Here is a 20,685-nt window from a genome sequence, read left to right as displayed (position 1 = left end):
AATCAACCCTCATTTTTCTCCTTCTACGGACCGGCAAACAACACTTTGTTTTGGCACACACTCCTTTTTTATATGAAACTGCAAAAGAGTCCCAACTCCTCCCAACAATCTGGAGCTAGTGAGACCATGGCATCCCCAATAGGGGTATGTTGTGAGGCTCACGGTAGTGGGGAGTGAGAAGGAGATGAAGAAGCGGATAGTAGGGAAGTACCTGGCTATTCATATCTGGTCATCCAACACGGCCAAATTTCATTTTAAGCAACGTTTCAATTCTTAATGATGGTCTAACACCAGGGTGATACTGAGAGTATCTTCCACTCTGAAAGGTGCCACAAATATACTATGTATTATTTGATTTGAGTAAATTGTGATTTAACACAAATTAATCAAATAAAATTTACTTGCTCACGCCGGGATTTGAACTCGCGACCCCCGGCTTGCTAGTCGAGAGCCTTACACCTCGACCACGGAGGCATTCATATTCACATTCATAAATCGTCTCATACGTGGCCTTCTGTTATTCTGACCCTTGACGTGACCCAACTCAAGTGTTGGGGTGATTGTTGAAATTTTCTAGTGGTTTTTCATCGAAACAATAATACACTTAATCTACGTAAGGGTTTAAATTCCTTAATTATTTTTTCTTCGTAGCCGTCGTTATTTTAAAGCGTGAATTGAAAATTAAGCATCATCATGGCAGTAGGAGATTTTCAAACATTGTTGGGTTATTCGTAACCCGGGAATGTTTGTCTTTCTTTTAAAAAATAAAATTAAAAAAAAATTAAAAATATCTACTTTAGTGAAATTAAGTATTTTTTATTCTTTTTAAGCTTATTTAGCACGACGAATTATTTAAAGTATTCCGCTGCACTTCCTTTGTAATATTTTATCTTAACTGTACGTGAGTTTACGATTAATTAGTTAAATGATTGATTTTAATAGTTATAGTCATGTGACATTTTGTGTTATTGTAAAATTTTCTAACTTTTCGAGACAATATTACAACTCATCGCCACGAGGACACGCTTTTCATGAATCCATCGTCCTGCCACGCACGACATCTCATCATTCTTCACCATTTTATTCTGATAAAGCCTACTAATCCAAACTTATTCTTTGTAGCTCCCTTTTTACTGCGACCTGCTTTTATTGAGCTGGTAGAATTTCAGTTGGTGAAATCAGACCTCAAATTAATTACTCATTAATTAGAATAAATGTAGTTTAATTTAATTGATGAATTACTGTAATTCCTTTGACTATTACATATTATATGGTACTGTACAATTGACGTACATCGATTAATTCAGTTAAATACTGTTATAAAATAATTAACTTTGCGATTATGAAAGCGAGACAATTGGTTGATTCCCGTTGCTTTTAGATTTTTATGTTTCTTGTTCAAATCAAACGCTCGTTTTCGTTTCCCGCAAATGAGTTTTAAATCATGTTATGATTACTCATTGTTTTATAAAAACCTCATAAATAACTGCAATTATTTGGTTTGTCAGCATCACCTCCACAGTATCTTTTGAATGAAATAATTATTAAATATGCCTGAGTGATCAAATACCAAGTTTTCAACTACGAGTAGCAATTTCGTGAGGAAAATGGACCCTTCAAAATCTCTGGCTGCGTTTATTTACTCTTTGTATTTATGCATCCTGCATTTACTAACTCTATTAATGTACTAGTTGAACTAAGTAGTGCTCTCGGAGCAGACATTGTTTGTGCAAGTAATTACAGTGCAAACTGCCTGGGAGACGTACGTAAAATTTAACTTTGCCTCGTATTACACTGTCGTTATTTTCCTCTTAGCTGCTAAAAAAATACACAGTCTCTTCAGCAATCGTCCTTACAGGGTTCTTATTTAGACAGGTGTTATGTGTTTCTGTCACCCGTTCGTTGGAGGGCCCCTCCGCTGTTTCAACTCCTCTTAACTTATTTATCTGCCAGCATTGTCGACTATTCTTGCATTTAAATTTGTCGACAATTTGTGTGCAGATGTGCGTTTTGTCTTTTTGCTAACAGAACCGACACATCGATATAAGTAAAGTTGTCATTAGAAATATTTATAAATTTATTGTATTCTAGCCATTATTATCGTTTTTTAAATCGACCAATTTGTTATAGAATGTTTTCAGTATTGAATAAATAGATACATGAGGTGTTAATAATTGCCCCGGATGTTTGACGCTATCTCGTGCCTGAGCTAGCCGAATTTTACAGTCTGGTACTTAATAATAAAACGCTTTTCGCCACTTGTGCACTCCTTTATATAAACATTAGCCCGCACTCCACCCACAGTGTATGGTAATCCGCCCCAGATTTCATAGCATACCCTCGCGGCCGGTGTGATTATCCGGCTTTATCGCCCATGAAGAGATTGCGCTCGGCCGCACTGCGATTTGATGCCGCGCAATAAACTTTGCCCGATAAATTTCCCGAAGTTTCCTCAGTTTCGTCCGATAAATTTCTCAGCTCGGTCTTGATGTAGGTTGTATACCTTATTGTGAATGGGATTTTGCCGGCCATAGTAGGTTAATACCGACGCGTTTCCTAACAAAATGACCAATACTTAGGCGACCCAGTACAATTTTTTCTCGTGCTGTAAACGATATTTTCTAACAGCCCTTTTCAATTTTGATCTTTACTCCTCCCAGTAGTCCCAGGGGTTTTCCTAAAAGCCTTTGTTATATTTAATAATGTTGCGTACAGGGTCTTTTTGAAGAAAGGTAGAAGTAAACCTAGATCTTGACGAGACACGTGTTATAAGATAGAGTATCACACGAACTGGTAAATCATTCTACAGCCAAGCTTTCAAAAGTGCTCAAGCACAAAAACAAATCGCTAAATCCATTATTTCACTAGAAAAGTAAAAGTTTTTAACGTTGGTACTTCTTGTCCATTTTTATATTCGGTATTTTCAATATTTACGTCTCCACAATTGGTTAGTTATTGCCGTTATTGGTAGTATAGATTTCTTCTTAAATAAGTATTCAACCAGAAACTTCAAGCAAGAAATGCAAACAAGAAAAAGCACACATCAGCACTCGAAGTTCTGCTATGATCGTACATTTTGCATTTTACTTCTCAATTTCAGCCACACTCTCGATAAATCTCGTCACCCTTTTCAAATAAACGCAAAAGTTAAGGACTTTACTACACAGATTTTTCCGAGAACGGAAACGCCGAGGTAAATATTTATAAGGCGCCGTGCCGCCACACTGTTGTCGTTCAGGCTTATCCGGGAATATAAGCGAGGTGGTCTAATGAAACATTTTGTCATTACAATAGATATTCCGGTCAATATTACAAGCAGTGGCGGCCGGTGGTCAAAATATGTGGGGGTTCACCGGATTACAACATTAAGTCATAAAATAAATTAAATAAAGGTACATACCTATTTATAAAGAAGTTCTATTCTCTGTTCATTTTGTTTAGCAAAGACCTCTATCAATGCTTAACACTGATAGTGCGTTCAGTCTGTCCTGGCTCAACGTGTTAAAAGATTTTATTCTTTTTAACGTTGAGAAACATCTTTAGCTTTCAACTGAGGTCATTCCAAAGGTCACGAATGGTGCACAAAAGTTTTAGTAATTTCACAGTCTCGGGAAAGTCTTCTAATAAACAAGTACTATAAAAAAGTTGTAAAATTGATAAAGCGCCGTTAGCTTTTGAAAAATCGTCGCGGGCGTAAATTGCACAGAGTTTACCTTTTAGGTACTGAACTTTATTTAGGAAGTCATACGTTTTAAGCGTCACATTGAAATCATGTTCTGGGAAATTTGACCTGTATCGATTTTTATTAAATAGCTCATTATGGTGTTTACCTTAGGCACGGTAGCCTGAATCCAATTGCATTCTGATGTCAACTTTTCCTAAAACCTTTAAGCTCAAAACTTTTTGTAAATGTAAATGATAAGAATTATGTTTTTTGATTTTTTCAGAAAGGTGAGTTACATCAGTAACACCGCTGATTGTCCAAACTGAATCAACATCGTAAATTAAACACGTAAAACAAAATAAACTATTCAATTGATCACATGCACAGAGCTACAAGCTTTGTTATACATTGTTTTGTTAAATGATCGAGTAAACTTCTTCGATCCAGATTTGCACTCTTGTTTTATTATCAGTTCAGGTTTTAGGTGGACCGGCATTTTTTATTATCACTTTGTTTTCAAAACTCGACCTATTATTCTTAATGTATTCCACATTCAAACTCATTCTTAATTTATACGTTGAACAAACACAAAAGTAATCATAAATTAGTATAACATGCAATTGATATGCCTTATTAATAATTGATATACAAGATCGATATAACCTGCAATTAAACTTCAAAACTTTCTCAGAGTAAGAAAAGTTTTAAATTCAAGAGACAATGCCTGGCAACGGCGAGTACTGACTGAACTGATAATAAGTAATCTGACCATCACTCATTTCTTAATGACAAGTTTTATCCTGTATGCTTGTATCGAAGAAGCGTAACATTCGCTGAAAAATAGCAGATGGTAAATTTAAACAACGATATCGACAATAATATCAAACATACGCGTTTTAGTTTAACTTTCTACTGAATAAACCGTTCCTTCTGATGTGGTGGTAAAACTCCGAACGCCGTTCTTGATATGGTATTATTTGCAAAGAATAGTATGTAATGGTATGGACCCACGCTTTCGACTGTTCCACAGAATATGCGACAAAGCAGTTAAATTTTGGATCGCAATCGAAAACGAACTGCTACGAACATAGGCACAAGTCAAAGTCGGTCTGCAAGTTAAGCGCGCTTAATAAGTAGGTACCTTTTGAATGAGATATTATAACCGAACCGAGTTTCGTATTGTGATTAGCCATGTCGGAAATCTTGTTGGTTGTTTGGCGCTCGGGAGCACATATTAGCTGGCCGCCACTGATTACAAGTAAACAGAACCGATGCTATTGTGCTGTGATGAGAGGCCACCAAACCTGTAAAAACATGTTTTTCTGATATACACATATTTCTTGTTCCTTGGGTAGTAAAATAAAATTTTATTCGCTCTATTAATTTTTTTTGCACTTAGGGAAAAAAAGGTATCGTAAGCTTATTATTTATTCGTAAAATCGTATTCACTTCCGAAAAATGTGACTTTTTATAAATACTCGTAGGGTATTTTCGTAACAATGTTGTAACCAGTGGCGGCCGGTGGTCAAAATATGTGGGGGTTCACCGGATTACAACATTAAGTCATAAAATAAATTAAATAATGGTAAATACCTATTTATAAAGAAGTTCTATTCTCTGCTCCTTTTGTTTAGCGATGACTTCTATCAATGCTAAACACTGATAGTGAGTTCAGTCTGTCCTCCTGGCTCAACGTGTTAAAAAAAGATTTTATTCTTTTTAACGTTGAGAAATATCTTAAGCTTTCAACTGAGGTTATTCCAAAGGTCATGAATGGTGCACAAAAGTTTTAGTAATTTCACAGTCTCAGGAAAGTCTTCTAATAAACAAGTACTATAAAAAAGTTGTAAAATTGATAAAGCGCCGTTAGCTTTTGAAAAATCGTCGCGGGCGTAAATTGCACAGAGTTCACCTTTTACTGAACTTTATTTAGGAAGTCATACGTTTTAAAGGTCACATTGAAATCATGTTCTGGGAAATTTGACCTGTATCGATTTTTATTAAATAGCTCATTATGGTGTTTAACTTAGGCACGGTAGCCTGAATCCAATTGCATTCTTTTGTCAACTTTTCCTAAAACCTTTAAGCTCAAAACTTTTGTAAATGTAAATGACAAGAATTATGTTTTTTGATTTTTTCAGAAAGGTGAGTTACATCAGTAACACCGCTGATTGTCCAAACTGAATTAATATCGTAAATTAAACACGGAAAACAAAATAAACTATTCAATTGATCACATGCACAGAGCTACGAAGCTTTGTTATACATTGTTTTGTTAAATGATCGAGTAAACTTCTTCGATCCAGATTTGCACTCTTGTTTTATTATCAGTTCAGGTTTTAGGTGGACCGGCATTTTTTATTTTCACTTTGTTTTCAAAACTCGACCTATTGTTCTTAATGTATTCCACATTCAAACTCATTCTTAATTTATACGTTGAACAAACACAAAAGTAATCATAAATTAGTATAACCTGCAATTGATATGCCTTATTAATAATTGATATACAAGATCGATATAACCTGCAATTAAACTTTAAAACTTTCGCAGAATAAGAAAAGTTTTAAATTCAACAGACAATGCCCGGCAACTGCGAGTACTGACTAAACTGATAAAAAGTAATCTGACCATCACTCATCTCTTAATGACATGTTTTATCCTGTATGCTTGTATCGAAGAAGCGGAACATTCGCTGAAAAATAGCAGATGGTAAATTGAAACCACGATATCGACAATAATATCAAACACACGCGTTTTAGTTTAACTTTCTACTGAATAAACCGTTCCTTCTGATGTGGTGGTAAAACCCCGAACGCCGTCCTTGATAAGGTATTATTTGCAAATAATAGTATGAACTGGTATGTACCCACGCTATCGACTGTTCCACAGAATATGCGACAAAGCAGTTAAATTTTGGATCGCAATCGAAAACGAACTGCTACGAACATAGGCACAAGTCAAAGTCGGTCGGCAAGTTAAGCGCGCTTAATAAGTAGGTACCTTTTGTATGAGATATTATAACCGAACCGAGTTTCGTATTGTGATTAGCCATGTCGGAAATCTTGTTGGTTGTTCGGCGCTCGGGAACACATATTAGCTGGCCGCCACTGGTTGTAACCCTGTTTTACTTTTGATAAACGAATCCCAGAATATTTTCCAAGGAAATCACGCTTTGATTATTTATTATGAATGTATCCCAGGCTTTATCCTAAACCGTTTTACCCATATTTGGAAAACTTTTATTAGATAGTCCTTCCAGGAAAGATATTACAAATGATTAGAAATGATTTTTGGACGATATTTAGGTTATATATTTTATCCTCTACCGAAATAACGGGGATTATTGTTATTTTTAAATTATTATTTTTTAATATTAAATGAGAAGATATATTTTTTATTAATGTTATTTTCTTTTCTTTACAGGTCACCATTCATCGCCGCCCACCAAGGAGGATTCTCCAAGTAAGCATTTTTTAAAGTATTAATAAACCACTGTTTACTATTTACTTATGTCCATTGTATATTGGTTTTGTAAATGTTTAATTTGTAAGCATTTTTAAATATTATTTTTACGTAGCGTTATGACTCAATTAATAGTTAAAATACTATTTATTTAGGTACGTCCATTATATTGGTTTTGTAAATATTTACGTTCATTTTAAACATTGGTACGTAATTCTAGGTTGACTTATTTGATCAAACTACATAGAGCTGATTATCATTAATTAAAATTGTATTCAAAGCAATAAAATATCCTTAATTTTGAAGAACTGGTGAAAATTATAAACAAGTATTAAAATTATATATTCTCGAAGCAGAGATATATATATATTTTTTTAATGTTTATTTATTTTTTTTAATTTATTTAAATTGTAAATTGCTCTACTATCAGAAAAGTACCATAATGATCAGGTTTGTTTATGAGTTATTGACATTATATAATTATTTTATATTTAATATCAATAAAATGCATATTTGTGAACATTTCCGTAATTCAGCGAACGATACAAGAGAACGGAGATTGCAATTCATGTTTGGCATGGATATAATTTTGTATTAAATTCATTCCACCTTACTTATAAACGCGGTGTAAATATTACGCGGCAAGATCAAGCTTTTGGTCAGAACAGTGAAAAACTTGATTTATTACCATAGTGTTTACTAGGTTAATCGATCTTAAACCAGGCGCAAGGCCGGCTTTCCCACACCAACATTGAACGGGCATGTAAAAATCTAATTAGTAAGACGGATTATGCGTTTAATTCCTATTTCTTCGCCTTCTTCATGAGATTTATAGCGCTCAACTTTGGACATTGGCCTGCCTGGAATCTCTCCATTTTTGACTATTCTTAACTGCTCGCACCAATTCACAGAAAGCAGTTATTTTTCTATTCAATCATGTTTCATTAGGCATAATCGTGCTCTTTCCTCTACATATTCTATTATAACTCATATCATATATATTCATTCGTATATGGCTTGTCTTCCACTTGTTTATCTTCTAAACAAACATAAATCCAATAATCCCATTCGATTGATAATATACTATGTCCTCAATCCACACTACAGCAAATTGAGTTCCGTTCTCTGATTGACAACGTGCCCAGACGATCCTGTGCAATTTATCGTCCTTCTGCCTTTGTTTGATCCGCATCCTTTCTGCGCCCCGTTCACCCATTGTTATCCGACGGCGATTGCTTTTATTATTGATTCCGTCCCACCTTCCTGCCTGGCACCCACCAGAGGTCGCACAATATGGATATTCAATTCCGCTTCGTCTTTATGCTCCCCTGGTACGCATTTGTACAAAACGTATCGGAAAAAAGAGGGAAACGAATTTGACCGCGTGAACAATATTATTTTTGGAAAAATATATGAACACTCGTTTGATTAAGGTAATTTGATTGTGCCTCTGTTACGTGACGAAGCGAGCCTGCATTGAGCATTTACATAATAATTTCTCATTTGTGGGTAATTTACAATGACCATATCAGCTATTACTGATAAACTTCTAAGTAAAACAGACATCAGTATGACGCAGATAAAAAATCTATAGTTGTGGGCACTGGCGTAATAATTTTTTTCGGAATTTTATAAATCATAAACTATGGAGCTTTCGGATTTTCTTTTTCTGTGATTTTCGGTGTTGTGTTTTTACCACAACACGGGCATGTGCCCAACTTGGTGGCCTAAACATTCCTAATAACTGGAATAACCATTTTACTGAATAAATAAAATTTAAAATTTAAAAAAAGAGCCATATGTTTTTTTTTCGATTTTTTTTAATATTTATTTATTTATTTATTATATTTTACGCCCAGAGGGCTTTTACATATATACATAAAGGCAGTACAATTTAACATGAGAATGAAATATACATACATAAATGAATTAAAAATAAATGCATTAAAAATTTAAATTTTAAGTTCAGTGAAAAATAAAGACCAAAATTTAAAGTACTGTGATCAGAGAATCACAACATTATTGTTACGGTATTGGTTCGGTATTGGTTTCGCATAGTACGAAATTAGCTAGTTGCAGGAGTTCGGAACTGTCCGATTTGTATTTTAATATTTTATATAAGTTAATTTTAATGATGAAAAAACTTTTTTTTTATAACTAAACAATACTACAGATTATGATGGTTTATAATGCTTCTATGAATCATACATTTAATTTGCCGATGTAGTTGATAAATTTAACAATGAACTTCTTTAGTGAGAACTTGTATCATGGATAAATGATTTGATTATTTCATGTTTATATTGTATCAGTGACATGTTCCATAAATCTATGTGCGAATACATATTTCCCAAGTTTTGAATTCTGTGGAGTGGTATATTGAACTGCGTCCTGATCGTAGTATTACCACAATAAAACGGTATTACTGACCTTGTGTTTTTGGCTGGCACATTCAAATTAATGAGCGCCAATAATTCAGGGCTGTCAATTGTATTATGCAAGATTTTAAATAGAAATACTAGATCGAAAAGAGTTCCTCTGTCACTCAAAGTTAATAGATTAGATAACCGTAATAGATAAGTGTAGTTTATTTGTTCTTTAGGTATTTTTAGTTTATAATTTAAAAAGCTTAGGAATTTTTTTTGTACTCTTTCTATTGTTTGAGAATGCGCATTATAGTCGGGAGACCATACAGTTGAATTATATTCAACCTGACTTCTCACTAGTGATGTGTAAAGAAGTTTCAATGTTTTAATGTTGGTAAAATCTTTAGCCACTCTTAGTACAAAACCTAACATTTTTAAACCCTTCTTTGAGATATTTTCAATGTGAGGTATGAAGCTAAGTTTGGTGTCGAATGTAACACCTAAGTCATTTATTTGGGAAACAGATTCGAGAATGATGTTATTTATTGAGTAATTGAAATAAATCGGCTTTTTTATTTTGAAAAATCTCATAGTTGTGCATTTATTAACATTAAGGTATAGCTTATTATCGTTACACCACTGAACTAATTTTGACAAATTTGCTGAGAGAATATAACAGTCGTCCAGGTTTCGAATTGCTTTAAAAAGTTTCAAATCATCTGCAAACATAAGTACGTCGATGCCTTTAAAAATATTACAAATGTCGTTCACAAAAAATATAAATAATACGGGTCCAATGTGGGAACCTTGCGGTACCCCACTGGATGCAAAAAAATCATATGATGATTCCCCATTTAGTTTAACACTAAGTTTTCTATTTGAAAGATAGCTTATAAACCAATGCAACATATTTCCACGAACTCCAGCTTTAAACAGTTTTTCTACGAGAATAGCGTGACAAACCTTGTCATATTAATTTCGGGCAAAGTATATGTAAAGTTAGTACCAATATTTTTATGATTGTTTATAGACACATTACATCGTTTCTGCCTAACTGTTTGTCGTTACATGGAAAAGTAGATTTTTCCTGCTTGCGATATATTCTGTATGCGTACGTTTCTACGAAATTTTACAGACATATTGTGATATTGTGATGTGCCTGGTCTAAGGCTGCGTATAAACAAGAGAAAAAAGCACGAGCCACGAACCACGAATTATGGTGAAAGAAACGAAGCAACCGCAAACAGAGCGAAATACAGTTACAGTAGAACTTTTTGTAGTGGTATACTGTATCGTAGGTCTACTGCGGGGGGTAGAGGGGGGGGGGGTAGTTTCAAATTATTTCGAATCATTTTGCACCACTATCGGTGTGCACAATTCATTAAATGATTTGCCTGTGCCCATTTCTAAAGATTGTACTTAATTATTTTGATAAAATTCTTCTTTTTAGACGGGACAAAAAAATTAAAAAAAAATTTTTTTACTTCACAGCAACTTACACAGCATGAGTAAATTTTGCTGACAGAATGAGATAACGCACGTTCTTTCTTAATTGGTTTATATATCGTTCCCATGTAATAAATGTCGACGTGTTTAGGCACACGTTACAATGTCTTCTACAACGGTTAACCACGCCTCTCTATCCAATTCGCATTATAAAATAAATAAGGTGGCCTATAGTTTCCCTGTTATTTATGCAAATATTATATTTATGAAAATAACTCTTTTTAACTAGAAAAACACTATCCTCAGTCTGTGGGACCATATCGTCCACAATTGATGAAAGTTGTGATGTGAAGGAGATAAAGGATTGGAATGTAACCGCCTCTTCATATCTTGCTTCTAAACATAATTGAACTCCATATAAGCTTCATATAAGAAAAAAGGGTCTCAAGGATACTGTGTTTTTACTTATGACGACAGGTATACTGGCAAGGATACTATGTTTTTTTTAAATCTAAAACATGCGAACAACTTGTTGGTGTTCGCAAAAGACAACTGCTTCACTAACCTATTTGCATGCATTTACTGACTAACTACACATTGACTGACATTTTTTGAATTACTGGAACTTCTTCTGGTAAACATCTGTAAAATATATGTACGAGAATAGAAATAAATTATAAAAAAAAAATAACTTTTCGACTCCTAGGCCCCATACATGGGTAGACAAATGAAATTGAGTATCTGCTTATGAACAAAATTCCATGTTTGAAAACGTTCACAATCAAATTCACCTGAAGTAAAATAAAATTCATCTTACTTCAGGCACACCGACACGCCCAAAACACACTCTATTCTATTTTTTCTTTTCTACCTCATCTGTGAATTAAGCAAACATTATTTTTATTTTTAAATGTGGTTTCTCACCATATATTTTTTACATCAGTCTGAAGTAAAATCCATGTCCTAATTTTTCCGTTTTGCATACATATGTAAACGTAATTTATTTTTATGTGATTCAATAAAGTGATACTGAATAAATTATTTGCACCGCTGAAATCGGCTTAAAAATGTCGAGGATTACGTGTGTAGGTAGCTACCCATATTTCCATTTTTCACGTGTCCTAACGAGAACCCTAACCCCGGATATACCTATACTTTTGTGGGTGCATATCATTGATTTAGAATTTACTAGGCGAGTCCCCAACTCTACAGAGTTGAACACATTCCTAATTTACTCTGCCCGCTATAGCTAACTATATGTGTGTAATTACCCCCGTTATTATTGTGTGATTCTCCATTTACATACAACAATTTAACATTTTAATTAATTAATTTTAGTTAATTTGGGAATCTTCTATATTTGGGAATTAATTCAATTAAAATTCTTTTAATTATAATAGTTAAGAGTGTCACGCTAGTTGTTTTTTATGTTTACTTTGTTTCTTATTGAGAATAATGATATATTTATGGTTAATATATTTTTACAATGCATTTTCTATGTACCCACTCACTCAAATTTTTTATTTCTTGTAATTTTTTGTGTTTTTGTACGTAGTGATTAGTTTAAATTGCTTTTAGTTAATTTATTTATTTGATTTTCATTTCAAGTTGGGCTTTTACATGTTTCTTCAAAAATAAAGATCATCTAAATGAGCACAATAACATTCAAATAAAATTATTTGCAATGCTAGACGGAAAAATAAGAATAGTACAATACATCAATGAAATAAGTCGAAGCAGAGCTAGATAGTTTGTTCAATTAGATTTCTTGTTCTGCTTATTATATTTTACTTCTTGTAAAACTATTTCAAGGTATGAATACATGAATTTTTTTGAGAATTAAAAATAAACAGCATATCATGTTAACATTCTTAAAATCAACAACGAACCACAAAATGCCTAGGTGACCAGCAAAATCATCAAAATCCGCCACTGTGCGCCTGGACGAAGTATAGTCATATATACAAATACAAATATCAACAATAATATTGATCGTCTCCGCAGCGCTTATATCCAGAGATGCAATCCATTCGTTTAAGAGGAGTCTAATTAGTCCTAATTTTTATACAAAACCAAACCGATGTTGACATCTTTGGTGCCATTAAGACCAATCTCGTGTATTCTAATTCAACATGTTCAACATAGGTACCTTTCCGTTTAGTGAAATATTGCTAAACCGTTTTACGTGTAGCCGCAGCTTAAAAGCTTTACGAAAATGAGGATCCTATTTATTTTGCCCAGGAAACTGAAGGACATTAATATTCGTCCATTTTGATTATACCAAACAATTTTTTATTCATGTAAATGATAAAATTTTAATTATATTTACATTTTCCATCGTACTCCCGTTATGGCCATGTATGTTCTAATTCTAAAAAGGTGCTTTTTGTACGTTAAATTTATCGTGTCGTGGGTATGCTTCTAGATTAAATACCAATTAATGTTTTTCGTTCCATTACATTTGAGGATTATCATTTTAATTACTCACTTGCTTACTTAAGTTACTATTCTATTTAATTTAAATTTTGGTATTGGATTGAAAAACATCACGGGATAATCTGAATTCTTGGCATCCAGTTTCAATTTTGTAAAAGACATTTTTTTTGTTAAATTTATCACTTATCTGAATTCCTGACACTATCAGTTTCAATTTAGAAAATGATACTTCAATTAAAAATAAACCCGAGTTCAGAACCAGATTTACAATCACATACGGACAACTGAAGTTAGTACGTTTTATGATACATAAACAAAATAACCCACGATAACTTAAGGCCCCGTAGTAAGCGTTCAACGATGGTTTGAAAGGAGATATATAAATACGAATGTTAGAGGGAGCGCGCAGTTATTAAAAATGATAATAATCAAGCGAAAATGTTGAAATCATTTTTTAAAAAAACTACTCGTATGAAATAAAGCAAACAGCTCTTGATATATTCTTTAGTTTCATTTAAAGATATACTGTAGAAATTTTCATACCTATAACATATTAAATAACAGAACAAAACGTTTTTTTAATAATTTTCGGATGCTTACTTTGCGATTTTTTTTCTATCGAGGGAAATTTCATATAATTACCGTTTCGGCATAACAGATATATAGATGTTATCTTAAAAAAGAACATATTTTAGTTGGAACTTAAAAAACTTAAAGATTTAATAGAAAAATTTTATAAATCAGTAGAAATTGGGAATTAATGAGTGTGCTTAAATAGTTAAAAAATAAAACAGGGAAACCCTATTTTTATTCAGTACAATAATTTAACTGTTGTTTACTCATATGAAAATTGTGTGAAGCGGTTAAAGGGTTAATAAGTTAATCTCGCGGGGTTGAAGGAAGTTGTGTAGAACACTTGTACGGCTGGAGATGACAGTAGCATGCGTGTTAGTTTGCAGGCAAAGTTTAGATGTGTCGAGTAGGAGAGATGTTGGTTAGAGAGATGGGGTGGTATGGTGGTTTGCCAGATAGATATTCAGATACATATGGCTGTGGTCAGTCAGTGGCGGCTCGTGACTTTTGAGTGTGCTTGGTTGTTAATATTGAAAAACAGCATGTTGACGTTGTAACCGAATATTATATGTATATTTTTTTTAATTGCTTGAAGATTTTCGGCTCTGTGGAACTTTTTTTCTGAAAAATATTCAAGCAAATACCGACATATTGAAAAATATAAATGTCATCATATTTTCCGTTCAGGATCTCTTGCTAAAGACGACACTTCTTAGGAAACATACATTTGGATTTACCATGTTTGGTGTCATGCAGCGATATTCAAGTCGAATTCCAGATAAAACAATGGTTGAAAAAATTTTGTTGGTTTATTTTATTTAATTATTACAAAATTCGTATGATGTATACACTGAAACTATTTCTTAATGGTGGTCTTATACCAGGGCGATACTGAGATTATTTTACACTCTGGAAGGTGCCGCAAATATACTATGTGTTGTTTGATTTGAGTAAATTGTAAAATAACACAAATTGATGAAATTAAATTTTCCTACGCACGCCGAGATTTAATCCCGCGACCTCCGGCTTACTAGTCGAGAGCCTTACCCCTCGACCACGGAGGACGTCTAATACTATTTTTATTTATTTACTAGATGCAACCCGCCCCGCTCAGCCTGTCTGTGCAGGTAGAAAAACAATAGTGCATGTTGTTCTTACGTCCAACAGATGGCACTGTTTTTCCAACAAATCATGTTTTTACCTGTCATAGGTGATATCTCCATAATAATGATATATAAAAACACGCGAATTCGAATGCAACTTGTGTAAAAATTTCAAAACAATCGGTAACGAGCTTTCGGAGATATAAGATTTTGAAGAAACGAATACTTATAGATAGATTTCGGGAAATTGACAGCTTATATTTCATCAGTTTGTACATTATTTGCCAGAAGAAAACCTCTAATAATACAACATAATTAGAATAAAGAATATTTAAATTTATAAGAAAATTGTATGAAAACAATATTGCTTGTAATAAAAGATATTTAAATTTACGACAAATTATTTAATACAAATATTGCTCGTAAGAAAATTATTGATTTTTATGAGAAAATTATATGCAAACGCCCGTGAGCTCGTCCGCTGTCCAAAATATGGGCAATTTGAAGAGATATTTCGTAAGCTCGGTTTCTGTACGCATCATGGCTTGGTCTATTTCATACACTATCAATGCGAATGTATAGCGAGCAATACGCTGGAATAGGCCAAGCCATGAAAATATAGCTTGGTCTGTCACAGTCTTAATGCTAATTTAGTAGTTTCATACTCGAACAAACATCTCTTCCGACTTATTTGTTCTTACAAATCATTGATAATGTGTTTACATATTAAACACATGCATGTTAGAATTTAAATTTATAGCAGTTCTTATCAACTAGGCCATAGGCAACACACAGAAGATATTATATTTAATAGTGCTCCAAGTACCTACCTCAAACGGCAATTTTAAAGTGAATAATGAGCAGAATTTGCGCTTTATAAATCTTAAAGAATTTTTAATCATTTTTTTAATGAATCATAAAACTTTGCGATGAACGATCAAATAATAATCATTTTCATTGCAGGATGTGGGGAGGTTAGTGCAATCTCACACGTCCCATATAGATATATACATTGATTGTGCAATAGATTTGTGAATATAACGTTTTTTGGGAAAGACAATTAAGTCTAAATGAACAGTCATTATTTATTTATTTATTATTCATTAACGCCCTATTGGGCTTTTACATAGTAAATTGACAGTATATGTAGTATAGTAAGTGTAACATAAAATAACTAAATACAAAAAACTAAAAATCAAATAATAATACTAAGATTAACATAAATCTAAAGCAAAGTTTCAAGTATAAAGTATGTATGTACATTGTACATTCGTATATGAATAAAAGAATTTTTTAAGACGCTAGAAAGCTTCATAAATAAACAACAATTACGTGAATACAATGAACTTTACGAGATGCAAGCAAATCCAAAAATAGATTTAATAAAATAAGTAATTAAGGACTAACTCTGTAAGGCGTGTTCTTGAGTGAGAGAGAGAGATGTAGGTGCTTTCAATGGCTCTCTATCACTATATCCCTTGTGTCTCCATATTAAAATTCGGAGATATCATTTTTTGAAAGGGGCAGGAAACAAAACCTTAAAAATTTTCGAACGCTCAAGGTTGAAATTGATTATATGTCAGAACGCTCCAGTTTTAATAAAAATATTGAAATTTATATAAAACCTCTGTAATTAAAAATATTTAAAATTAAAAAAAAGAATAACAAAATATTTCTATCATAATATGTATAATACATGGTAACAATTAATTCAATTCACCACAGAATTATAAATGTATCGATGTTTTACCATAATATTGGCATATCGTTATTTTTTTGGAGCTCAGATTTTGTTTTGCCTGCGGTAGCCTCTGCGGGCCGGAGATTCCCCACCCCTGCATTATATAGAGATCATTTTATTTGTCGAACATCTTCTTAGTAGTCCTATGATCGTAATAATTTTAGATAAACCACATGAAAATACACGAAATCAACGAATGATGAAACATTTTTTTAAAGCTTTAAGGTGATACAATTATCTTGCCTATAATTAAAACTCCTGTCGGTCCAATGTTTCGAGGCGGCTAAATCTCATTAGAAGCTACGCGAATATAATATTTTGAATAATAATTACACTCACAATTAACGTCTTGCCTGGAGATATTTTCATTGCGAAAGTTCATCATTCCAATTTTCCAGATTATAAACTCGGCCAACCTACCACCCACACTCAACCCTAACCCCAAGGGTTGAATTTACTGCATTAGGTATCGCTTTTCCGTGGCTCACTATTTAACTTTGAAAACATAGCACTTCAACCTTATTCAATATTTATGCTTGGGTTACTTAAATAAATTCAGTAGTGAAAATGATTTATTATTATTTCAAGTATTTATCTGGAGTTAAACCATTATTGGTCCGCTGGAAGTGTAAATAATAATTACGCAAGTGTTTTGTTTGAAGTCCTCTTTATTTTAGTATTGATTTAATTCCTTTCTCACCTTACATAATATTTTATGTTAAAATCAATTATTGTTAAAAAATGGCGTTTACTTAGGGAGTTTTTGAGGTTGTGTGTGTTGTCTTTTAATGGTTTATAACATGATTTTTTCCTTAATATATGTATATTTTTTAGTATTATTCTGTTTTTATATTTTATTAATTTTATTTTATTATAATATAGGTTCATGTTAATTAGGAACTTTAACTTCTATTTTTACCTGAGGAAAGATAAAACATTGAAAAGTAGGAATTAGTACAGTAGTGCCACACACCCATCGATGTTCTACATTCCCGGAGATTGTAACAGTAATGTTGGCTCCCCATATCTTATTTCTATTCCATTCATATTATTCATCTTACAAGAATAAGCCTTTCATGTGTCTGTGAGAGTGCCTTTTTAGTTCTTAGTGAGAATCTATGTTTGCGCCAAACGTAATGGTCGTTTTTCTTTTAAAAAATACTCAAAACGCATATATTTTTCACGTTTCGCGACGGTTTTAAAACCGGCTTAATATAGAATGAAAACCATTTCAGTTAAAACATTTTTTAATAAGAGTGTCATTAATCTTCGCTGTATTTCCCTTTCGTGTCGTTGTCCCTTTATATTCGTGCGTTGAACTGATGTCTTTCTTGCCCTAGCCATTTTTTAAACAGTATTTTCCGAGGCGAATTTTATTTTTATTTTTTATTGTTATCAAGTTTAATGTATATAATAACATTTTGCTAGTGCCACCGGAAGTCGAAACAGCTGTCACGCTCAATAGTAATTACACGGTAGAACTTTTTTACAAATAATTTTTAATTTTTTTATTTTAGATTAAATAATCAAATAAATTAAATTGAATAATCGGTCCGTTTGATAACAAACGGATTGAAATCCTTAGAGTACAGGCGTCTGGTAGGTATACTGTCCCTGTTCTACCGGTATTACAATAGAAGATGTTCCGAGGGACTATCGTCATTGATCCTCTAGGCACCGGTCCATAACCGGGGCATACGCCAAACGCGCGCCAACTTATGTATACGGTTGACATTTGTCACATAACAGGTAGCATCTACGACTCGTTCTTGAGTTCAACAGTCGGAAGATTTGCTGCCCTCTATGTTTCCTCCTTCCTACAACATCAAAAAGACCCTCCACACAGCATCACCATAGATGAAGTTTATCTAAAAAAAACAACATAAAAAAACCTTAAAATTAAAAGTTTTTAATTAATAATTTTTTTTTTTATGAAACTAACATTCAGTCAACGTTTTTTCGTCTGGTTTAATGTATATTTCTACCTTGAAATAAAATGTACATTAAACCAGACGCCACAGTAAAAATATTAATGGTTGGATTATTTCTATAGCGCTATATATTTCTATATATTTTCGAGGAAAAATCACCTCAAAAGATTGTTTGTTCCTTATTTTTAAATCTTAACCTTCATCGAACCCCCTTAGTAAAGCAAGACAATGTGATAAAATTTACCTTTCTACGATGAAATTAAAAATAAAAATTCTGTTATAGACCATGTTGCATCCCGGAATCTTCTAAATGCATTAAACTTGCATAATATTTAGCTTTGCACGAAGATAATTTTCATTTATTTTTAATGACAATAAATTAGTTTTAGTCTTTTTTTGTTTTTTTTTTTATTTTATTTTTATTTTCATTTGTACTCCACTGAAAACATTAATTTAGCTAGTGTAATATTAACCTAATTTACTCGACACTGCAATTATACTCCAGTACATCTTGGGACTGTGTCGGTTTAGATGTAATTAAATTTCCACGCTAGCGCCAAGTAAAAATTCCTTTTCATTATTTTCCCCATCAAAAGAACACAATGTCCCGACGGTCACTGGACTGACACCGCCGCCAGATGAGCAAAGTAATAAATCAGTTATCCAGTGGCGTGTGTGGTGATATTATTTTTTTTTGCCTGCCCTACCACCCAGTGGCTCAACCCTCTACTCGCACACCCTGCGCAAACCCCACCACATCACACAAAACTACCAGATCTATACCAGTTTTCATTATGGCAATTCTTTCACACACACACGATATTCTGTATACACACTCTTTCAAAGAAAACTCTTTTCTCATCTCGCCAAACTGCTGAATTCGGTTAGTTTTTTTAAACGGAATCTCGTTTTTGTTTCGTCACGGGCAGCATATTATGGGTATACCCAGTCTTAAAGTTTTAATTTCTGGATTCTAAACTAACTAACTAAACTATTGCATCGTGCATTTTTTTTTGTAGCGTGACTATTTTTTTTTTGTATTAGGCGCATAAACACAACGCATAAGAAATGGCGGAAAGGTTATTTCTACTAATCGCCGGCTTCCACCTCCCACTTATTCTAGTCATTACTGAAAAATTCTCGCTAATGGTCGGTAATCCAATCTATTCCATTTAATTTATACCTGTCCCTTTCTTCACAAAATTCTACCATTCATTTTACATCTCGAAATATAACATTATTCTTCCAGTCACATTTAAAGTCTTGATAGTTTATTTGTTCTTGTTGGGCTAACATGTAATCTCATCAATTTTCATTCTTAAATTTTGTTTTTCAATAATTCTGGCACGGCACATAATTTTCCCTCATTCTAGTTTTGCCGATTCTAAGCGGCTCTCTTTTTAATCCAAAAAGGCTACTTCATTATTTTAGGTCTAGGTGTTAGATGGATGAGTTCTTTATTCGTAGTGGAGGTAGTGGGGAGAGAAAGAAGATCGGAAAGAGGAAGGTGGGGGAGTACCTGGCTATTTAGATCTGGTCACCAATCAAGGTTTAAACCATTTCAAGCAACGTTTCAATTCTGAATGGTGGTCTTGAAACAGGGCGATACTGAGAGTATCTTCCACTCTGGAACGGGCCGCAAATATGCTATATATTTTTTTTAATGAATAAATTGTGAAATAACACAAATTAAATTTACTTGCGCACGGGATTTAAACCCGCAACCTTCGGCTTGCTAGTCGAGAGCTTTACCCCTCGACCACGGATGCTGTCGAAAGTTATGGTAGTTATGTGAATTTTGAATACAGTACAAGAGTCCCATCTGCTCCCAACCGTCCTGAGGCGTTCGGACTGTGGCATCCCCAACCGAGGTATGTTGTGGGGCTGAAGGGAGTAGGGAGGGGGGAGGAGATAGGGCAGATGAACGTTAGAAAGAACCCGACTAGCAGATCTGGTCACCAAA

The 20,685-nt window shown here is 33.4% G+C and overlaps 1 protein-coding gene across 9 annotated transcripts in view; it reads left to right on the top strand.

The window, feature by feature from the left end:
• Positions 1-20,685, top strand: part of LOC149420950 (uncharacterized) — a 496,980-nt gene that overhangs the window by 162,910 nt on the left and 313,385 nt on the right. For all 9 annotated transcript variants that reach the window (XR_016302625.1, XR_016302624.1, XM_089635638.1 and 6 more), the window contains exon 2: positions 7,088-7,126. Coding sequence is in view for 6 of the 9 variants with exons in the window: in XM_089635638.1 (XP_089491764.1) it covers positions 7,088-7,126 (39 nt within the window). In the remaining 3 variants the exon portion in view is untranslated. The remainder of the gene's footprint in view (positions 1-7,087; positions 7,127-20,685) is intronic.

This window comes from Hesperophylax consimilis, chromosome 9 (genome assembly GCF_061612785.1).
Source record: "Hesperophylax consimilis isolate HC1 chromosome 9, BYU_Hcon_1.0, whole genome shotgun sequence".
Taxonomy (NCBI): Eukaryota; Metazoa; Arthropoda; class Insecta; order Trichoptera; family Limnephilidae; genus Hesperophylax; species Hesperophylax consimilis.
This window is presented reverse-complemented; position numbering and strand designations above follow the sequence as displayed.